The 20,268-nt window shown below is 37.5% G+C and overlaps 1 protein-coding gene and 1 long non-coding RNA gene across 9 annotated transcripts in view; one reads left to right on the plus strand and one right to left on the minus strand.

Annotated features, from left to right (window-relative positions):
- Positions 1-13,710, minus strand: part of LOC308198592 — a 192,026-nt gene extending 178,316 nt beyond the window's left edge. Inside the window, exon 1 of the long non-coding RNA XR_013954036.1 lies at positions 12,567-13,710. This is a non-coding gene — a long non-coding RNA (uncharacterized lncRNA). The remainder of the gene's footprint in view (positions 1-12,566) is intronic.
- Positions 9,346-20,268, plus strand: part of KCNH7 (potassium voltage-gated channel subfamily H member 7) — a 224,575-nt gene continuing 213,652 nt past the window's right edge. For all 8 annotated transcript variants that reach the window (XM_080601183.1, XM_080601190.1, XM_080601189.1 and 5 more), the window contains exons 1-2: positions 9,346-12,085; positions 14,077-14,307. In XM_080601183.1, the coding sequence (XP_080457309.1) occupies positions 12,010-12,085; positions 14,077-14,307 (307 nt within the window). In that variant the 5' untranslated portion in view covers positions 9,346-12,009. The remainder of the gene's footprint in view (positions 12,086-14,076; positions 14,308-20,268) is intronic.

Raw genomic sequence — 20,268 nt, forward strand, 5'->3', positions numbered from 1 at the left:
GGGAGAAGAGGGATACTTATCCATAGGAATTTGAGAGTTCCAGAGAGATTCTTATAAGGTTAAGGTCCCCTGAAGAAGGTAGATACCTTTCCTGTTCATTGATGGCAAAAAAAAAAAAAAAAACCAGCCCTATCCTTTTCTTTGATTTCACTGAATCAGTCTCACAAGAATTTAGTTAATAGAAATAGAAGTAAAATTATGATCATTAAATATCGAATCTTTCAATTTTTCAAAAATTTTCTACCATTGAAGAATATCATAAAATCCCAAGTATCTCATCAACTTTGATTAACATAGGAAACAGCGACTGTGGAGAGATATTATAATATACCATAGAGAGTAAAAAGGAAGGTAAAACTAAACCATTTGGCTAGTAGATGTTAATCAGGCAGCAGATGTTAAAAATGTCTTTTAACCACTATACAAAGAACTGATTGCCAATTTATTCTTCTTTATCTAGAGATTTAAAAGACTGAAAACTGAAAAAGAAGTAAAATTTTATTATTGACAGTACTGATTACAAAATCGGAAGTAATATTTTTTTTGGACTAGAAGTACCTAATCTCATTTTTTCTTTTCCTTACATTTCCTCATATAAAGTATTTTGACTTGAAGTAGATGTGTGGTTTGGCAGCTGTTGTCAAATATTACTGTAACATTACTGTCCTCTCCAAGGCCTTTTCACATAGGAAAAGCAGACAATATTATAGCCTCCACTGCCAGATTAACATATCCCATGATCTGTCTCAAATGAGAACTATTTCAGGAGGACTTTAATGATGTATATGTGCTTGGATTCATAAATTGATAACATTTCCTATAACCACAAATGTCCACTTTCTCATGACATAAATACATGCTTTTTTTTTTAAGCTAAGTAGCTATGTTCTACTAACTGATTTTAATTGGCTTGTCTGAAATTCACCCAATGAAGTGTATGCATCCAACCAGCAGCAGCTATAAGTCTATAAATATTAATATAAAGCATATTATTGGTAATTTCTATCTTCCTTTTCCATTTTTGCTTTCACAGTTTCTTTGACTGTGAAATGTTCACTAGAAGACCAACCAAGAGACCAACATGCAAAAGACAGTCCTGAAGTTAATCAGTTCTAAAGCAAGTGACACAAGTGAGATGTTGATCCCAGAAGGTGCTCAATGACAGAAGCTGAGTGCTATGTTGGTTCTTCAGAAGAACTGATGTTTTGAATAAATTGCTCCATTATGACTATTTAGTCTTTTAAAGATGTATATTCAAATCATTTTGAGACTCATACTTATTGCTTATTTGTCCAGGCTTCCACCTCCTTTGGGTGTTGGTTAGTGCCCACACCTCCACTGCCTACCACAGGAACTGAATCAGAATTAAGTTAGTTTATTGTCCTTTTTCAGTATTCATCAAGAACAATGTTGTAATTTTTTACTGTAAGATGAGGGAAGGCCAATTAAAACTATAGAAGGCAGACAGTGCTCAATTGTTCCAGGTAATAAGATACGCCTAACACTTGCCATCTGCACTGTGATTGTACTACTCACTATCAAATTACGTTTCATATAATAAAATTAAAACAAAATTAAATCAAACTCCTTGTGTATTCTCTCTATAGCAGTTATTCAAATTAGCCTGCTCACGTGACTACTGGAAAGGAAAATATGTCAGTGCTGAGGACAGGGAGACTCAAAAAAAGAGGAAGATGGAAATCTGGTAGGCAAGCAGCGATGCCATGAACCTCCACCTCTGAGAAGGATCAACAAAGTTCCTAAGTTATACTAGCACAAGGGAGCTGAGGAAGAAATAAAGGTCTTATTCCCTGAATGTAAGAAAAGTATTATAGATCTGAAAATATTTTATGGCAGATGAATGAATAACCCTGTAAAACTTCTAGCTCTCATTAGTGAAAAGCAGTACTGAGACAGAGGGGCTCTGAGATCCAGGAGAAATGTGTTTGCCGTCTGGATAGTCAAAAAGAGTACAAAAAATACAAGGAAAGGCTGTGGTTTTACATTTACTGTTTAGTCTGAAAAGGTTTCAGTTGTCACAGACTGGTATCTTGCTAGCATACATGTATATGACAGCCTTCTAAAGTGTTAATCAATAAAGCATTGCTTATGGACCATCTCAAGCCTCAGAAATTATATTCATATCATACCATTGATAATAGAAAGCGCAAGAACTTTGGTTAATCGTAGAAATGGATCCATGTGTTTCAGGGAGCCATGTGATGCCACCACATAGATATAGGCAGAAAGCTCAAGTAGCACTATTTATATCTCATCTGCACACCATGAATAATCTGAAATCCAGTCCTAGGTATATCGGGGGGGAATGAAAAAATCATAGGAACATATAAGATTGCAGTTTTGAAAGAACCTCAGGAAGCATTTAGTGTAACTTGCTGCTCAAAGCAGTGTCAGTGATGAGGTGTGAAACCAAGTTGTTTAGAGCTTGATCCTGTCTGATCTTGAGAACTTCTGAGGAAGAGGACTAAACAGTCTCTCTGGGCAATCATCATATCTATGTGACAGTAGCAGAGAAAGGACTATGGCACCACTAAATGGGATTACATTTTTGTCCTAAACTGAAGATATATTTTGCATGTGTGAGCCCCAAAGGATGTATATACCTAGACTGGGAACTTTGACATGGTCTGAAAAAAATCAATGTTAACTTTTGAGTGAATCACAGCAGTCTTGAGCTTTCAGGTTGGACTGCAGTGGAATCATAACTATTTGAGCTGATTATAATTTCTTCCTCAGAAGAGCATCCTGATTACAAATATCAACTTCCCAAAATTCCCCAGTAAGAAAGATCAGGTTTTACTAAGAAAAATTCAAATTCACTTTCCTGACAATATTGAGTACAACTTCATGTTTTTCTTTTTTATTTCATGTTTCAGTTCCTTTGGGACTGAAGGGAAAAAAAAAAACACAACAACAACAAACAATGAGATCAATGTTTTCAGCAGTAGAGTTTCATATGTGAATCTGCCCCTGGATCTGCAAGGATCTGGAATTTGTGAGAGTCTACAGGCTAGTTTGGATAGATATAAAAAACTATGGGTTAATTGTGGGTTGTTTTTTGTTGTTGTTTTCCAGCACCACCAGGAGCTGTGAAACTAGGCTTTCAAGAACACATTTACCAAGCTAAAGCATAGCTTTTGAGTTACAGCTTTGGGTGCTACAGAACAAACTAAAGACCTTGTCTTTCAAAAAAACATACCACAATAGTTGGATATTATACAATGAAAATAAGTAGTATAGAAATAGTAAAAATCATCATAATCATCAATAGAATGAGTATCTCTAATGTGATCCAATATGCACCTGCCTTAAATAACTTGAAAAGCAATGATAAATAGAAAATCTGCAAAATAATTACAGGAATGTGTATGATGAGTTCAAGAACAAAAATTTTTATTTCTGAATGTATTTGGGGATATAGTACTGTTTTTAGTACTCTTTCAAAGCAGAAATATTGACTGTCATTATTCATCCTGCCAAACAACTTGCACTGGACGGTAGACAAGTACTGGAAAATCCAGAAGGAGGAGCATGACAGTATATATCTTAATTGTATTGCAATGAAGTAGACATAATGGCAAAGAGAGGAAATCTAGGAGAGATTATTTTAATAAAATACATCTTAGGCAGCAAACGACCCTTTCAAAAAAGCAAGATATGTCATTTGAGTATCTCTCTCTGCCATTATAGATTATGAGCAAAACTCTCATTTGCCAAGTACCTGCAGTTCATATTGGCTTCCGTAGTATTACTGAATACAGTCCTTAGCATTGATGAAAAACCTAGCCATTCATTTGCAGCTGCATCAATATAGTTCTGGAGATGCTAGCTTCAGACAGGCACCTGGGTTTGAAAACATGGCCTACATCACATGTATTTTATCTGCAGAGACAGCAGATCAGCTCATATGCTACAGTTGTGACAGAAATTGCTCTTTCAGGATACGGGTGTCTCTTCAAATGAATTAGACAAACTCGGATTTTTGTAATAAAATTGGCTGTGATCTCACGCTATGATATTATGAAAGAAAAGTGGGAATACTGGAAGAAAAATGTGTGACCTGGATATATGCAGACTACTGTTGACAGCAATTTGAACAACAGCACTGATAACTACAGTGTCAGGAATAATTAGTTTTATCTGATTCTGGACTCTGTATAACTGCAGAGAAATATGATTACTGTGAGAATAATACTGAAAAAAAAGTCAAAAGTGGAAAAATACAGTTGTAGCAAGAAAACATATATGCCAGGTGGAGAAAGCTTCGCCTACAGAACTGTTAGAATATGCTAATAATAAAATTGTTAATGACTAAGTGAGCACAGTGTAGAAACTGCAGTTACCTTATTTAGATGAAGTGACCGTGTAAAGTATGTTAACAGCATGCAGAAAGAGCAAAGAAGGTATAGAAAACTAAAAATGAAAAAGCATACTCTGCTTGTCTGGGTTTTCTGATTAACATAGACACACAATGTACTACTACTAAGATATTTCGGAGAAAAAAAAAAATAACCTTCATCAAGTGAGTATGGAGACATTGACACTAAAAACTCACACTACTTTTTTTTTTTTTCCTCTTCTCAGTTAAATTGGAATTTATTTCCTATGCTGAGTTCTGGGACACCATATCCAAAATCGTTGAGTTCACAGTTCAAGGAGGAAGGGTACAAAATCTATGCAAAATTACAACATATCAGCACAAGGAAGGGAAGTAAAACAAAATCCATATTTATCTATTAAAATGAAAAATCTACAAGGATAATCTGTACTGTCATAACAGTGGTGACCAAATAAGAACACTTTATATGCTTCAAAACTGCACATTATTGATTTTAAAATGAACCTGTAATAGGAAGAAATTTATGTGTGATTACTGACTGAAAACACATCTAGTCTGATATCGTCCAAAGGAGGTAAAAGGCCTCACTGCACCTTGGTCACTCAAGAAAAATCCCAAATATGAACCACGCTCCTTCAGAGTATCTGCTGCCCTTTTCTCCCCCACAGCTGTGCCTCACTATTAGTTGCTGCAGGGCAGAGGAAAGGAAAAGAGGAGCTCTGGCTACCCTACTGTTTGCTAAGCTAGCAGCATATGGAAATGCTACCAGATCAGGAATTCAGCTGCTATGGCTTGATGCTAGTAAAAAGGCTGAGGAATAGAAATGAGCTGCTTCATCTTGTGACCTCTCTGAAGTTAACCTTGCCCATAGAGATGTACCATTTTTACACAGAGCTGGTTAGGAAGAGTGAGTCTGTTCTGTGAGTGATTTTGATAATGTATGTTTTTATTTATGATTGCATAGAAACACAGTTTGAAATTCTCTGTGAAGAGAAATTCTGCCTGCACAGAACGTGCTGGAGCTACATGCCCGGAAGATCGTAGCTCAGGCTAGCTCACCTCCTGGTTTTCTCTGAGGACACAAACCCTGTGTGCCTGCTGCAGTTGAAGTAGGAGCAATTTCAGTAAAACCATAAAGCCTGCAAGCTCAGGAAGCTCTACACCACTTCTGTACTTTTCACCAGCATTAGGTTGAGAGCCAGGAATCGCGTTAAGCCAGCTCCAAATACAAGGTGCATGCACCTTTCATTATTATTGATAAAAAGACAGAATATGCAGACAAAAGAAATCCAAACTACAGTTTATCCAAGGGAGAAGCTAAGAAAGGAAGGAATTTCACCTGACAAATGACAGTCTTATCACCCAATGTGTGAATACGCTGTAGACAAGGTAGGGGGAACTCAGGTACAAAGATAAGTAGTTTTAGAAATAGATGGGTCTAGTTAAATAAATAACATACAGTAAATGATTTACCCTTTTCATACTCTAGCAATGAATGCATACAGATCAGAATTTGTTCCTTCTCCCAGTTCACTCCATTTTTATTAAGCATACATTTCTGAAGAAACCAAACTTAAGCTGTGATCTAGTTATGATCGTTCTTACATGAACTATTATTCCAAAATATTATGCCTGAATTTCTGTTATGATGGAAGACGGATTACAGAAAATGCACATATTTACCTTCAATTACACTTCCCTTGGTACAGAATAATTATTCACAAAAATACAGAGCAGGGTTCTGCTTTTGTATGCTGCTGTAATTTCAGTATGTATGAGGAAAAGAATAAATTAATAAAAGTACGTTTTATGTCTTACCTAGTTATTACCAGTGTTCTGTCTGGAATGACAGCTGCCAGAATGACAGACACAGACAGCAATATAATACAACTAGAAAATCTTCAAGAGGCACAGAACATGCTGGGGTCATTTCTGTCATTCTTAATTGGCCAGAGAGGGTCAGCAAGGAGTAATTGGAGGCACCCATTATTGGGCAAGAACCCAGGGAATCAGATGAGCATCTAAATAATGTAAACTCCCAAAGCAAGAGAACACACCAAAACCGTGGCTTAATATGAGGGAATGAAACCCTGTGGTGAGACAGAGAGATATTGAAAGAGTCTCTCAGAGGAAGAAGTGGAAGCCTCATTGCTTGAATAATTTAAATCCTAAATGAATAATACAAACGCAAATATACTGAAGGGAACAATCCACTGGCAGGACATAAAGTAGATGGGTATATTGATGCTTTTTGTAATTCTGTTTTCATGACCTGTACATACTACTTCCAAAACAATCTTAAGTCATGAGGTTTTGAATCCCTAGGCATTCCAACATAGCATGTAATAAGAGTAACATATACTTTAGAATAACAGACTTAACTTTTCACAAATCCTTCCAGAGAAGGTTACCTGCTATCTTAGTTTCTTGCCATGTGACATTACCTTTATCAGCCTAAAAGATTAAGCTCTCAGAAGTTCTGCAATTAAAGATTTTGCATTTATAATTCATATTCTTGTCATCAAGTTACAGTCCCTCAGAGAGGGAATTCCATGTAAAACATATTATACATTGAACAAAATCCTAAATAACTTTTTTTTTTTGAGGAGGAAAGGAGGCAGGGGAACAGAACGCATGACTACCGAGGGTCAGCTGGCTGCAAATTTAACAAGAAGCTTGTAACCACTTTTTAGAGCATAATATGGTACGGACACTTCTTTTGTCATTTTGCAATACTAAATACTTTATATCTTTTCTCCCATTGAAACATCTGAAGTCCTGAATACTAATGAGAACCATACACAGACATGGCAAAGAAGTAAACCTTTAGGCCAAAGAGAAATTACATTCATGCAATCTCATTAACATCAATGGTCTTGCTAGAAATAAGAGCTTTTTTCAGAGAACAACAAAAGTGAAATATAAAATAATCATATTCAAACATAACTCAAGGTGAATTTTGCATCAATAATGAAGTATTTCTATTTCACTATGTATGCAGCTGTGTAAGCTACATGGCTGTAGGATTACGAAAGACTTACTAGTCCTGAAGTATCAGCACAGTGCAAGTAAAGAAAAACTACTCATAGAAGGAGCCAGCTCTAGCAGCAGAAACTGCTGCCACATACACCCTAAAATCTTCTCCACAGCACCAGCAGAGATTTGCTGTTTTGCTGCTAATGATTTTCAAACAGCTGATTTCTATCTTCTCAAACAGAGGTAATTTGGCAGCCTGTTGTCCCAGGTAACTGCACACTTTACCTGTAGGCCTAAATCCCAGCCAGCCATAACCTAATTGATTATCATTATTACCATTAGGGATTAAAATAAAATCTAGAGCTCTAGAGCTATATTTTGAAACTTTAGAGAGAAGAGAAGAGAAGAGAAGAGAAGAGAAGAGAAGAGAAGAGAAGAGAAGAGAAGAGAAGAGAAGAGAAGAGAAGAGAAGAGAAGAGAAGAGAAGAGAAGAGAAGAGAAGAGAAGAGAAGAGAAGATGTTCATTAAGAGACATAAATCTTTCAAGGAACCACAAAGGCCATCTTAGCACAAAATGGAATTCAAATAAAGTTTCATTATTTCATTTGACAGCCCTGAAGACACTCACAGTTTTGTTTAAAATTGGAGGCATAGATAGATGAATAAATGACAGGGCATACATGATATAGACTGCAAAAGTAACACAGATATCAAAGCAACACAGATATCTCATGCTAGCTGGAACAATGAAACACATGCACACATATGAAATAACCAAAACCTAAATAAAACAAAATAAAAACTATCAAGACTTAACTGTATACTGCTCCAGTGCATTTATTCAAATGGGATTGCACTAATAAACTTCTGTCTACAGCGGGCAAACTGTAGAATCAGGGCAACAATGAAATGGAAAACAAGACTTTGAGAAGGAACAACATAGAGCTAAAGATTATTTGAGCTGGAAAAAAAAAAAAGAAGGAAGGAATTTCTCTTAGGGAGTCAATCTCTTGCAGCATCAAAGAGATAAAGCCATAGTCAAGGATGATAAGAACGCTGGACTAAAACTGAATGACTGCTTTTTATATTTTTTCACCAAAATGAATGGGAAATATGATTAGAGATGTTTCCACAGAGATATCTTTTCCTCATGATAAGAGATTTAATTGCTAACTGCTAAAATGTCAAAATAGCTCAATAAGACATCTCCAGTCATATATCCCTCTGAATTCTCCTAAGAAACTTGAAAGAGAAGTACTTAACGTGTCAGAAAAACCACTGAAATCTCATGAAATTGAAATTTCAAAATCAGCTTCAATCCTTGGGGCCAGGAAATGCCATATATAATTTTGCTGCAGAGCAGCAGTGTTCACTGGGGAACTATCGCTGGGCTGTGGCGAGGGCGGTGCCATGAGGGGCAGTGCCACAAGGGGGCAGAGAATGAAGGGATCAGTCGCACTAGATGCATTTTAGCTCAGGAGAGACCCTCCATTGGCATTTTGGTCCCTTGCAGAGCTGGCAACCGTACAACTTTATAGATAAAACATATATCTCCATGGCATTCTCCATTTCTTTCATCACACTAGAGAGGCACGTTTATGATGAATTCAAACTTTGTCACTTACATGCATATTTTCCCACTCACATGCAAATCCTTTCAAATGATCACTTTTCTCTCTGTGTTACTAAATTGTCCAGTTTTAATACATTTTCATCTTGCACTTCTCTCACTGTTGGCTTGTTACAGAAAATTATAAAACATTATGCACAATGAGTATTAAACACTCCAGGAGTAACAGAGCATCTATGAGACTGCAGGGGTGTAAATCACTGGGATGAAAGATTTTCTGATGCCACCTATTGCTTATGCAGATATTACATGCCATCATTCTTGTGAATTCCTCCCCTGACAAAAAACACGTCTCAGATCTTGTATTTCAGCAGCAGTCATCTTGTTTTGGCTGGGGTTATCTTGAGCAGTTCCTAAACCAACAAAGGGAAATGGGAGGGGGAAATAATTGTGGACTCTGATTGATGTACATTCACCTAATCAACATCAAACTTCTAGTAAATATCAGGAGGCAGAATGGAAAAGGACTTCTGGAGTCATGGAATCTTAGTTTCTGCTATTTCAGGCAAATATAGTCTGATGCTCAAACAACATGAAAAGATGGCGCTTCAGTGAGATTTGTATTCTTGATTTTATTTTGTGGGTTTTTTTTGTTTGTTGTGTTGTGTGGTTTTTTGTTTGTTTGTTTTTTAATTTATGTATTTTTGTGCCAGCCAGGCACCTAAAGGACTCTGGACTCTAGTAGCCTGTAGGGTTCCTCAGTCAACCTAATTTGCTATTAACTGTTGAATACTGCAATCAAACATTGATTGTTTGGTACAGGTTTCAATTGTATTGTGCTTATTCTCTGTTGCTGTTTTAGAAACACCAAAGTACGATTTCTTTATGTAAAAATCAGAATTAATTCACTCCTGACAATTAAAATTTGACAAGATGTTAGGTATTATATACAATGTTAAAATAAAAATGCTCCTCTCACTTTATGTCCCCAAGTTCAGCTGCTGTCTTTGGGACCTTCAATACATTTTCAGAGCAATATATGGGTGTTCTTGGTCAAAATAAACAGCTGAAAGAGAAAAAATCAACCTGCAGCCTCATCCACAGTTCACTACATGAAGAGTGAGTAAAAATATCCTCAGAATTTCACTCTCTAGCATTGATCAGAAAGTCACAAAGATGTTACAGTTCTCCAAATAGCGTGACTACAAAGAATATATATGGCTGTTATTCCTTTGATTCAGACATCTGAGTATACAGATTAAAACATTTCAACATTTGCTTCTGTAAATGAGTAACACTCACTTCCTAAGATTGATTATGTACCTGATTACATACCACTTAATCTAGCTGAAGCTTTGTAATTAGTATACAGCCAATTACTATGCAGCCTTCTAAATACAATTTATGTGTATATAAGTGGTATTTTCAGACATTATTTACAGTTGTGTAAATCTAGAATGATTCCTCTGAGATTAAATGAAATTAGTCAAGAAATGTACCCACATACTCAACAGACTGTGTCCCTCCCCTGATAAATATAGAGGAAGACACGCGGTAACAGTGAAACAAAGGCCACACCTGAGAAAAACCCACGGGAATAAGGAAACACCTGTTTGTCTTGTGGGAGAACAGGTGGGAGGCAGTGGTTTGCCGGCTCAATATCCTGCGCTTGATGTTACAAAGAACAGGGAGCAGGTGCCCCTCTGTTGTTTTTTTTTAACTCCCTTTCCCTGTCAGTTTATTAAGAAGCCGCCGCTGCTCTGCGCTCCCCTGGAGATGCCTTTCCAGCACCGCATGGCTGCCCCCAGCTCCCTCCCCGTATCACCTCGCCGGCCTCCCCCGTGCTGAGCGCGCCCCGTTTCCACCTGCTGGGTAGAGCGGGAAGCCCTAATACAACCCCAAAACAGCACGCTCTGCCCTATGGGCCGGTACAGGCCGAGCCGAGCCAGGCCGGGGGCGGTACCCAGGCGCTCCCTTGGCCCGGCCGCGGCCGGCGGCGCCTCGGTGCGGGGCGGGTTCAGCACCGCGGCCAGCTCCGGGCCGGCCCCGGGACCCCGGCCCCGGGAGGCAGCCTCCCAGCGGCCGGGCAGCGGCGCCCCCCCCGCGCCGAGGGTTCCCCCTGTTTCGACAGGAGGGGTGTGTGTGTATGGGGGGGAAGCCCCCGCCTAGGTCGCGCTGCGGAATGGGAAGGGACGGGCATTAGGGCGGGGAAGGATGCCGAGGGCGCCGGTGGTCCCTTGGTCCCTCTCCTCTCCCCCATCGCTCCAAACCGACCCCCACCACCGCCCCCCCAACGCACACACACTCCCCAGCCGCAGACGGGGCGTGCACCAGGCTGCTTCCCCCGGGCCCTGGCAGCGCCTGGGGCCGCTCTCGGGAGCCGTGCAGGGGCCGGCGGGGCGGGGAAGCAGGGGGCGGCCGGAGGCAGCGGGCACCCCCCCTCCGTCCCCGCCGCCAGCGCCCCGGGTCCCCGCTGCCCCCCCTGCAGCTGCGGCGGAGGGGGGCTGAGGCGCGCCGCGGCCGTGCCGGGGTGTAGCTCGTTCCCGATGCCGCCGTTTGTCGCCGAGTTTTGAAGAGATTTATTGGCTGGCTCCTGCTAAGCCACGCTTGAGTAATCCGAGCTGCTGCGCGCCGTGGTGAAGCCCGGAGGGGGGGAACGTCACTCCCTCTGGCAGCGGAGCAACATTAGTCTTCCAGCCCTCCAACCACCGCTACAGCGTCGGAAACTACCGGGTCACAGCCATTTGCTTTGGAAAATTGGCGATGTTTGGTGCTAGAGATCGATTACCCTTGTAATCTTCCCCCCCCTCCTCCTGCTTACCCCACCCCTACCCGCCCAGACAATAGCGTCCGAGGTCCTCCAGGAAAAAAATAGAAAAGAAAGCGAGGAAAGAAAGAAAGAAAAAGAAAGAAACTGGGGGATGGATCTGACTCCGATAGGAAAAGCGTGTGTCTAGAAGTGGTGCTAATGGGAAGAGATTTCCGAGCTCCAGAGGACGATGATTTGTCACAAAGGGTAGCTGGCTCGGTGCTTTGGGCTGGAGCCGTGTAGGAGATCCCTGGAGAAGTCATTGTGCACAGAAAGCCGAAGATCTGTACAAACATGCCTGTTCGCAGAGGTCATGTGGCACCACAAAATACATTTTTGGGCACAATCATACGAAAATTTGAAGGGCAAAGTAAGTTCTCTCTTTCTATCTATTTTGCTACAGTAGTTTGTTTGATTCTGCTTATGACTAAATGGACAGCAGCTCCGGACTATTTTAAGTTTGTAGCTTGGGAAGAAAACCCCAGAGGTGAGGAGGGGATCCCTCGCAGGAGTAACGTTGTTTTTGATCTAGAATGCAGATTACCGACTTGAATTATTGAGCTTTTCATTTTTCTTCCCCTATTTCAATGAACAGTTTTTATCTTTAACTGTATCCATGTTGTATAGCTACAGAAGTTATATTTCTTACCTTCTAAACCAGTGAGATGTCTCTGAAACACAGTGTAAAATTTTGTTGTCCGTATGGTGGCTAAGAAAATCGGGTAGATTTACTATAGTTGTTATTGTTATTAATTATCATTGTCTTTTCAAAATAAAGCATAACAGGCAGACTTTGATTTAAAGGAACCAAATAATATGCAGAGGAGCTATTAAACAGAAAATATTCTTACCTTGTCATCGTGACTGCATTTTAATGTATCTGTCAAATATTTCTGCTTTGTTTATGGAAGCCTAAAATATCTATCAAACCAGTGCAAATGCATCCTCAGGGAGAGTCTCTGAGGTCTTTTCCAATGCAGCAGTTTTACTACCTGTCGAGGAGGCTGAGAAGCTGAGGTGTTTTTCCTGGATGAACTCTGGTTTACTGTTAACGGTAGGAAGGAACACTTGATGCTTAAAATGAATTTCATTTAGAAACAGTAGTTTTGATATATGTACATTTATTTAAATATTTAGCATATTTTTAGTATCAGTTCAGTGCAAACTCTTAGAGCTAGCTCCAGTTTATATACTTCCTTATACCTAGACATACGTTACCAATTTAATATTTGTTATTTGAGAATAATATAAAGACTGTAGTCCTGACTTAACCAAATGCCAAGTCAGTGTTGCTACTTGAGTAGAGTTTTTATGTTGTTTTTACGTCGAGAATATAAAACCCTACTTTTTAAATAGTCAAGTGATAGTGAACATTCAGCATGATTGAAAGATATAGAAAACAGCAAGAATGAAATCCGTATTTTTCTCTCCAAATATTGCACTGTGCTCAAAGACCGAACATCTTTAAAATTTTGAAGACTTGTACTGCTAACTTGGTATCACATAAAAAGTCTTTTCTAAAAGTGAGGGGCTTGCTAGTGTGATTAACATAAACAGAAATAGATGTTATTGTCAGTAAATATATCAAAACTGTACATTTGTAAATAAAACTGGAATAGTGTGTTATAGTGGTAAACGGAGACAAATGAAATAACAATTGAAAGACAACTTTTGAACTTTTCTTGCAGGTGAGGGTTTGGGAAAGCATGTTGGACTAAGGCACAGAACTTCAGTGGACTGAAAAATGTTTGAAACGCCACAATCTTTGATTTTGATGTACCTTCATATTCCTGTTTTTACTAAGGAATATTTTATTTCATAAATGTAACTTTAAAACAGTCACAGAGAACAAACATTTGTTGTGTTTTTTTCCAGATAGTTTTCTTAAAATACTGACTATGAACTTAATGTCATTCAACTCAGTGAAAGTCCCTACTGAGTAGCCTCAGCTGGTTGGGCTTTATCACTGTAGAACCCACTTCCCTTCCACCTTCAAACCCCACCCAAAGAAGCGACTAACTTTCAAGGACTTTCCGTGGAGTTACGGCTGACAGCGTGATACTAATCACGTATGTTTCAGTGAAGCTCAAAAAGAAAAATGTCAAAAGAAGTTTTGCAAAAGACTTTCACAGTCTAGCTTTATTTCCTTAAAAGACAACTATCTTCATTTTTAATGTATTCTAATTTTATTGAATTTTCTTTAAAAGCTATGGATCAAATTAACTCCATTAAATGACGGAAAATCTCTGCATTTCAGGCATCCCAGTGAAATGAGTGGTTGTTTAGCAGCCATCCATGCAATTGACACTTTATGAAAAGTTGAAAGACTACTAAAAAATGCATCACTTTCTTTTATTGCAGATAAAAAATTCATCATTGCTAATGCTAGAGTGCAGAATTGTGCTATCATCTACTGCAATGATGGATTCTGTGAGATGACTGGGTTCTCCAGGCCAGATGTCATGCAGAAACCTTGCACCTGTGATTTTCTTCATGGACCAGAGACTAAAAGACATCATATTGCCCAAATTGCTCAAGCACTGCTGGGGTCAGAGGAGAGGAAAGTGGAAGTTACCTATTATCACAAAGATGGTAAAGTCCGTTTTTATACTCAAAACTTCTGTGTTTGGTTATCTGGTAAAAGTGTGTATGATCTGCTGGCCAGACCCTTCGCTGGAATAGGTTGTATCTCCTTTGATGTCCAGTGAAGTACAATTACGTGTATCAGTAAGGGAATTTGCCCTGAAAGTAGTGGCTGTATAGAGTATTTCACTGTATGCTCACTGTAAGAGCTGAATGATAGAGCTGAATGATAGAGCTGAATGTAAGAGCTTTAAATCAGATGTAAATCTCCTACAGTAAACAGTCCTACAACAATGCAAAGATAACACAAGCACAGAGCAGGAATCTTCTGACTGTTAATTTGTAGGAACTGTTTCATCTCAGAGAAAGTAGGAACGATGTATCCATTTCAGAGAACTTAATTCTGCCACCTTGAAACCATAGTTTGATTTAAATGCAATATTTTAATGGATAAAGCACAAGGGGATTGAAAGCAGCAAAAATTGGCCCATTATGAAGACAGTATTGCCTTATAAAGAAAGGGGAAAATCCTTCTCAGATATGAGATACTGTGGAGTATCTATATTTGAATCACAAAAGTTGTCCTAGAATTATGTTGTCACAGTAACAAATATGGGATGGTTAAACTATGAAGAGTATCCCTGTTTTACAGTGAAGATTCGGTATAATCTTTTAACACTATTGCTGGTATAAGAAAGAGTGGTTAAATCTGCACTTCTGATGCTTTTTTTCCTATTAAGAGAGCATAAAGTAAATAAGCGACTGTTTTTGTAGATTAAAACATACATGAAATCTAATTATGATACCTAATAGTTACGTTGGATTTTTTTTATTTTTTATTTTTGATTACCTAGTGTTATTTACAGAAACACCTGTCTCTCAAACAAATCCAAATTATGAATATGTGGTGTACCTTATTCCATCACATGCTGTATATATACTCTTGGGAGAAGGAAAAGGAAATTCATATTCAAATGCTGAGCTTAAATTAGTTCTGGAGAAGTGCCAGTGTGTTGTTTGCATCAATTTTAGAATCACATGCAGTGGATGCTCTGTCATTTTAAAGTCACAGAGTTAAACCCTGTTCTTAGTAATTCTGTTGTTATCTTGGAGAAACTTAATATTATATTTAGCTTAAGCTAGTGTAATTCAGATAGGACTCAGGCCAAGCATTCTACCCACACTACCAATATTTAATATTCTTCTTAGCACATTCTCATTACAGTCCTTTGTTCTTAGACCTGGTTTGGTGGACTGGAGTAGATTTTGTTCAAGACTGGTTGTTGTAGTTGTGCCTTAAACATAGATTTATCAGGAGACCTGACACTGTGTCTGTACACATCTAGCCTGTGTTTGCGTTAACTTGGCGTGTGTTAAAAATAATATTGCAAAAGGAGAATGTCATTGCTAACTTTCACAGCCACAAGCCTGGAGCACTGTTTTGAGATCTGGTTATTTAAAAGCGCTTCAGTCTCCCACGATAATGGGAGGTAGGAAAGGCACTTTAACTATCTTAACTACTACATAGCTATCTATCAGTTACCCTAAATAAGTATTTTTCTAAAATGCTTAATCCTGGCATCATGCAACACATCATAATCTATTTGAGGCCAAAGCAAAACTGACCACAAAAATTGCTATATCCTGTGTAAATAGTTTTGAATTTTGAAGTACATTATAAATGACAGTTACGGATTATTCAGTGTAAACACTGTCAGGCATAAAAGGTTTTCAGTAACTTCCCTGCTGTGAATAGTTTCCTTAAATTGAAAGAGTACTAGACTATATGTTCAAAGGTGAAGGAATTTCAAAAGCTACGAACAATATTTCTAGACAAATGTGTGTTGAATATCTGAAAAATATACTGGTCAAAATTACTTATCATGCACTATATACACTGCAAAATTTAAACTAACAACAGGTGACTTTTAAAAATTTAAATATTTAAAATTTTGAGTCACTGATTATAGGCAAATATTGACAAAATACAAGATAGGTCTGACACTCAAGTTTATAACTCCCAGACAACTCGATCAGACTTTTTTGTTTCATTCCACATAATGTTAAATTTCTTTAAAAAATGTGAGAAAAGGTTCTGAAGTTTGTGTGGTATTACAAAATTTAAGCTACTTGTATGATTGATATAATAAATTTCAGTAAACATATTCAATAGTTATTCTAAATTGCCAAAGAGATATACTTCGCTTTTCATCTAAAATTTGGAAATGTGTTTTATATAGAACTATATACAGAGTAGTGACAGCTAATAAGGACTTTCTCTGGGTTCTGAAGCAGAATAAATTTAAATAATTTTCTAAACATTTGAGACTTTAGTGCCTGGTTAGTTGTTTATTTTGTATCGTGTAGTGTGAGTGAATATGAGAATTCTTTAAGAGCTCAATACCAACACAATTAGAACTTTAATTTTTTCTATGTGAGTAACCCAAGTTACTTTAATGAACTGCCCTCTGCTTGAAAGTTTGATTTAACATTATATACATATATATTTCATAGCCACCCATTGTGTGGTGTGCTTTACATAATACTTAAGCATACAGTGGAGAATGGCAGCTCATGAAGTTGTCAACGGCTTAAGGTTCTGCAGACAGACGTTTCTGAAGACCATATTACAGAGTCCTCAATAAATGCCCAGTGAAATGCAAATAAAAGCTTATTCCCTATCACATTCTCACTTACTCTATATAAACTACTGTTTGCATTAAAATTCTTTTAGTACAACAAATAAAGAAATTGTCAGTGGGAACATATATCCTCTCACTTGTAAAGCTAGTTTGTAATCAGAAGTCCAGCAATGCAGATAGCAGAAAGAGAATCACTGTATAACTAATTATTCTCCTTTTAGATTATAAATGCCACCTCACATAGTTTTAAAATGAGGCAGGTTGAAACTTCAACTTAAAAGGAACTTCTTGCATTAGAAAAACAATATTGCATATACACTAGATGTTAGGATTCTACAGTTCTCTACTGGTCTATAGCCTACTTTTCTAGATTAAAAAAAAAAAAAAAAGCAAGACTTTGAGTTTTAAACATCTTCATGATGATAGACTGAATGTTCCTGTTTGTTGCTTTAATTTTTAGGCTAGATCACACATGTTAAGAGAAGGGGGCAGAAGAATGGAAAATTTTTTGAGGCAGGCTGATCTTCAGAAAATGGCAGCTGTTTGAATCAACACTGCTTTAAATATGGAAGGCAAGACAGAACGGTCAAAGGAGAATGGAAATTCAATATATTACAGTTTTATAAATGTATTACCTATACTAGGCATATTTCCCTTAGCTCTGTGCAGAATGAGGAGGGAGTAGAGGAGACAGGGAGAATATCTGTGAGAGCTTCGTATAATTGTTTCAGTGGCATGAAGTTGGAATGGCAGCATTACTTACACAACCAGCAGGCCCTGTCCCAACCACGTTGACTTCCCATACTTATGGAAGTTTTTAACATTTGCAGCTAACAGCCTTACTACAGTATTTCTATCAGAATGAGATTGATAGACTACATTTGGTTTGAATTTCTTCTCACTCATTTTTCTTTTTAGAAGGTTATTTGCACAATCTAGACTATTCAGATTATTCTAACCCTCTGTCCTGTTAGAGTAGAGCCACAGTAAACAATTACATAGCTATTAAAAGAATTAACAACTACTGAGAAAAACAGTTAATAGGAATAGATGGATGCCAGAACTAGCAGTCCAAATTCATAGGTTGTCATCACAAAAGAAGCTCTCACTGGAACTACTTACGGGATTAAGGACTCAAAGAATTCTACTTTTTTTTTTTTTACGTAAATAGCACTTTAATTAAAAATAAATAAATAAATAAATAGCATGCAATTAAATGCAGATAAATGACAAGAAATATTCCTTTCAAACATTTTTTTTTAAGTCTTTCTCATAAGGCATTACATCTGCTTAATTCAAAAATTATATTCTGATATCAAAGTAACTCTATAGAGTGTTCCTCACTGTCTCACAACTTAATTTCCACAAGTTATATAGCTATATGATCTGTATTATAGTTAAAGGTAAGATATTATATATACAGAATATCAATTCTTATTTTAATAAAGTTGTTTGTGGTGAAAATGTTTGACAGCTCTTCCTTTGAGGACTCCATTTTTCAGTTTAAGTCATTATTGCATAAATCATTCTTGACAGCTGTAAAATATTGCTTGAGGTGGTAAAGCTGTAAAGCTTTTGACATAAAAAGTATAATTATTTTGGGACTGAGAATGGATATATAATAAAGGATAAGAAAGGACTGTATTCCACTGAATACTTTGTTACTTCTTACTCTGTTTTAAATGTTTATGCTTATAACGTATACCTGTTAGACAGAAGGACATCATTTATGCTTATACTATAAACAGCAGATATTCTAGATGCACTACAGAAGGATATAGGGTTGAGCAAATATAAGATTAAGCAATTATTTGCAGGGTGCTTATAAACTTCTCAAATTACTTGCCACTTACCTAGTTTGAGAAATGAAATTTGCTGCAACTAACTGCAAATTAAATATAATTGTATTCTTAAAACACATTAAGGTTCCAAGCTAACATTTTTAAGGCCTTTTAAGCTCTTTTTCGAGGATAAGAAAATAAAATTTTTAAAAACGTAAACATATTGACCAAGTGAAAATGGTACTAAGTGTTCTCAAATATAAAGATCAGGACTCAATGTAGAAGTTCACCATCTAGCCTTCGGCCAGCACAGGCCTTTTATCACCTTTTTGTGTTCCATAAATGCTGTGAACCTACCAATCAATTAAAAAATACAACCAAAACCGAAGAACCTTGCATGTATGTCAAGTCCCCTTAGATTAACTCTGACAAGAGGGTAAGACAGTGCAGTTTTGACTGTAGATTCGATGTGTTAGCCATGGCTGATGTGAAAGGTGAATGAATCAAGTCAATCTGTAATAACCTGCTACTGCATTTTGATAAAGAACATTTTTCCCCTTCATCAAAACCCTGTCTAAAATAACCCTGTCTTAATGCAAGTTTTTTTGTTTTTTTGTTTTTTTGCAAACATTCTTAAAAATAAAATTTCTTGGAACAAATCCAGAGTATTTATGAAGGTGTTGAACTATTAGAAATAGATGCTCTTCTGTTGTGTCCGTAGAGTAATGTAGGTTTTAATACTTGCCCTGAGAAGACAAAACTATTGCCTGTCCCATTCAGCATTGCTGGTTTTGTGGCAGGGAGCCTCATAAGCAGCAAACTGACAACTCAGCAATCACCCATCCCGGTCTAGCTATGGCTTCTGTGCCTGCCCAGAACTGTGGGTCACTTCTTGCTCACTTTTCACATAGGATACCTAATGATTTAATCAGCTTTCAGAAATATTGAGTAGGCTTACGTATGGACCAATTTCAACCATATTTTTCAATTACTTTGTTTTCTCATAAATTATTTTTCTCTTCTCAAGTTAAGATGAATTTATTTTCAATAAGGAGGAGGACTTGAAATTTTTTTTTCCCCTTTTCGTGTATTCCTACTAAGGAAAGACATTACCTAACTAAAAAGGAACAAAAATTAAACTGTCTTTAAAATTATTCTCTTTGTATCAGGGTTAACGGTATGCTTAGATACATCTAATTTTAACAAATAAGAATACAACTACTATTACTACAGCAACTGCATCTTTAATAGAAAAAGAAATCTTACAGGGTTTGGAAAAATCTCTTCTGACAGTTTTAAGTTCTTCTATGGCACAAATAAAAAAAAACCTGCAGGCTAATGAATCAGGAAGAGTATTTCATCTCAGTACAGTGTCTAGGGGGAACTCTTCTTGCACTGGACTTTCATAGCACAGGTTTATGGCAGGATTCAGAAAGTCACAGGGTGAACTTATACTAATCAAGGGACAGATTTCCCTTGCTTGAGCTACAAAGAATTAATGGTTGCTGGCTGTAGAAAATAGAGTCCCATAGTAGTAAGAAAGGTGT

The sequence above is a fragment of the Anser brachyrhynchus genome (assembly GCF_964034855.1).
Source record: "Anser brachyrhynchus genome assembly, chromosome: 7".
Lineage (NCBI taxonomy): Eukaryota > Metazoa > Chordata > Aves > Anseriformes > Anatidae > Anser > Anser brachyrhynchus.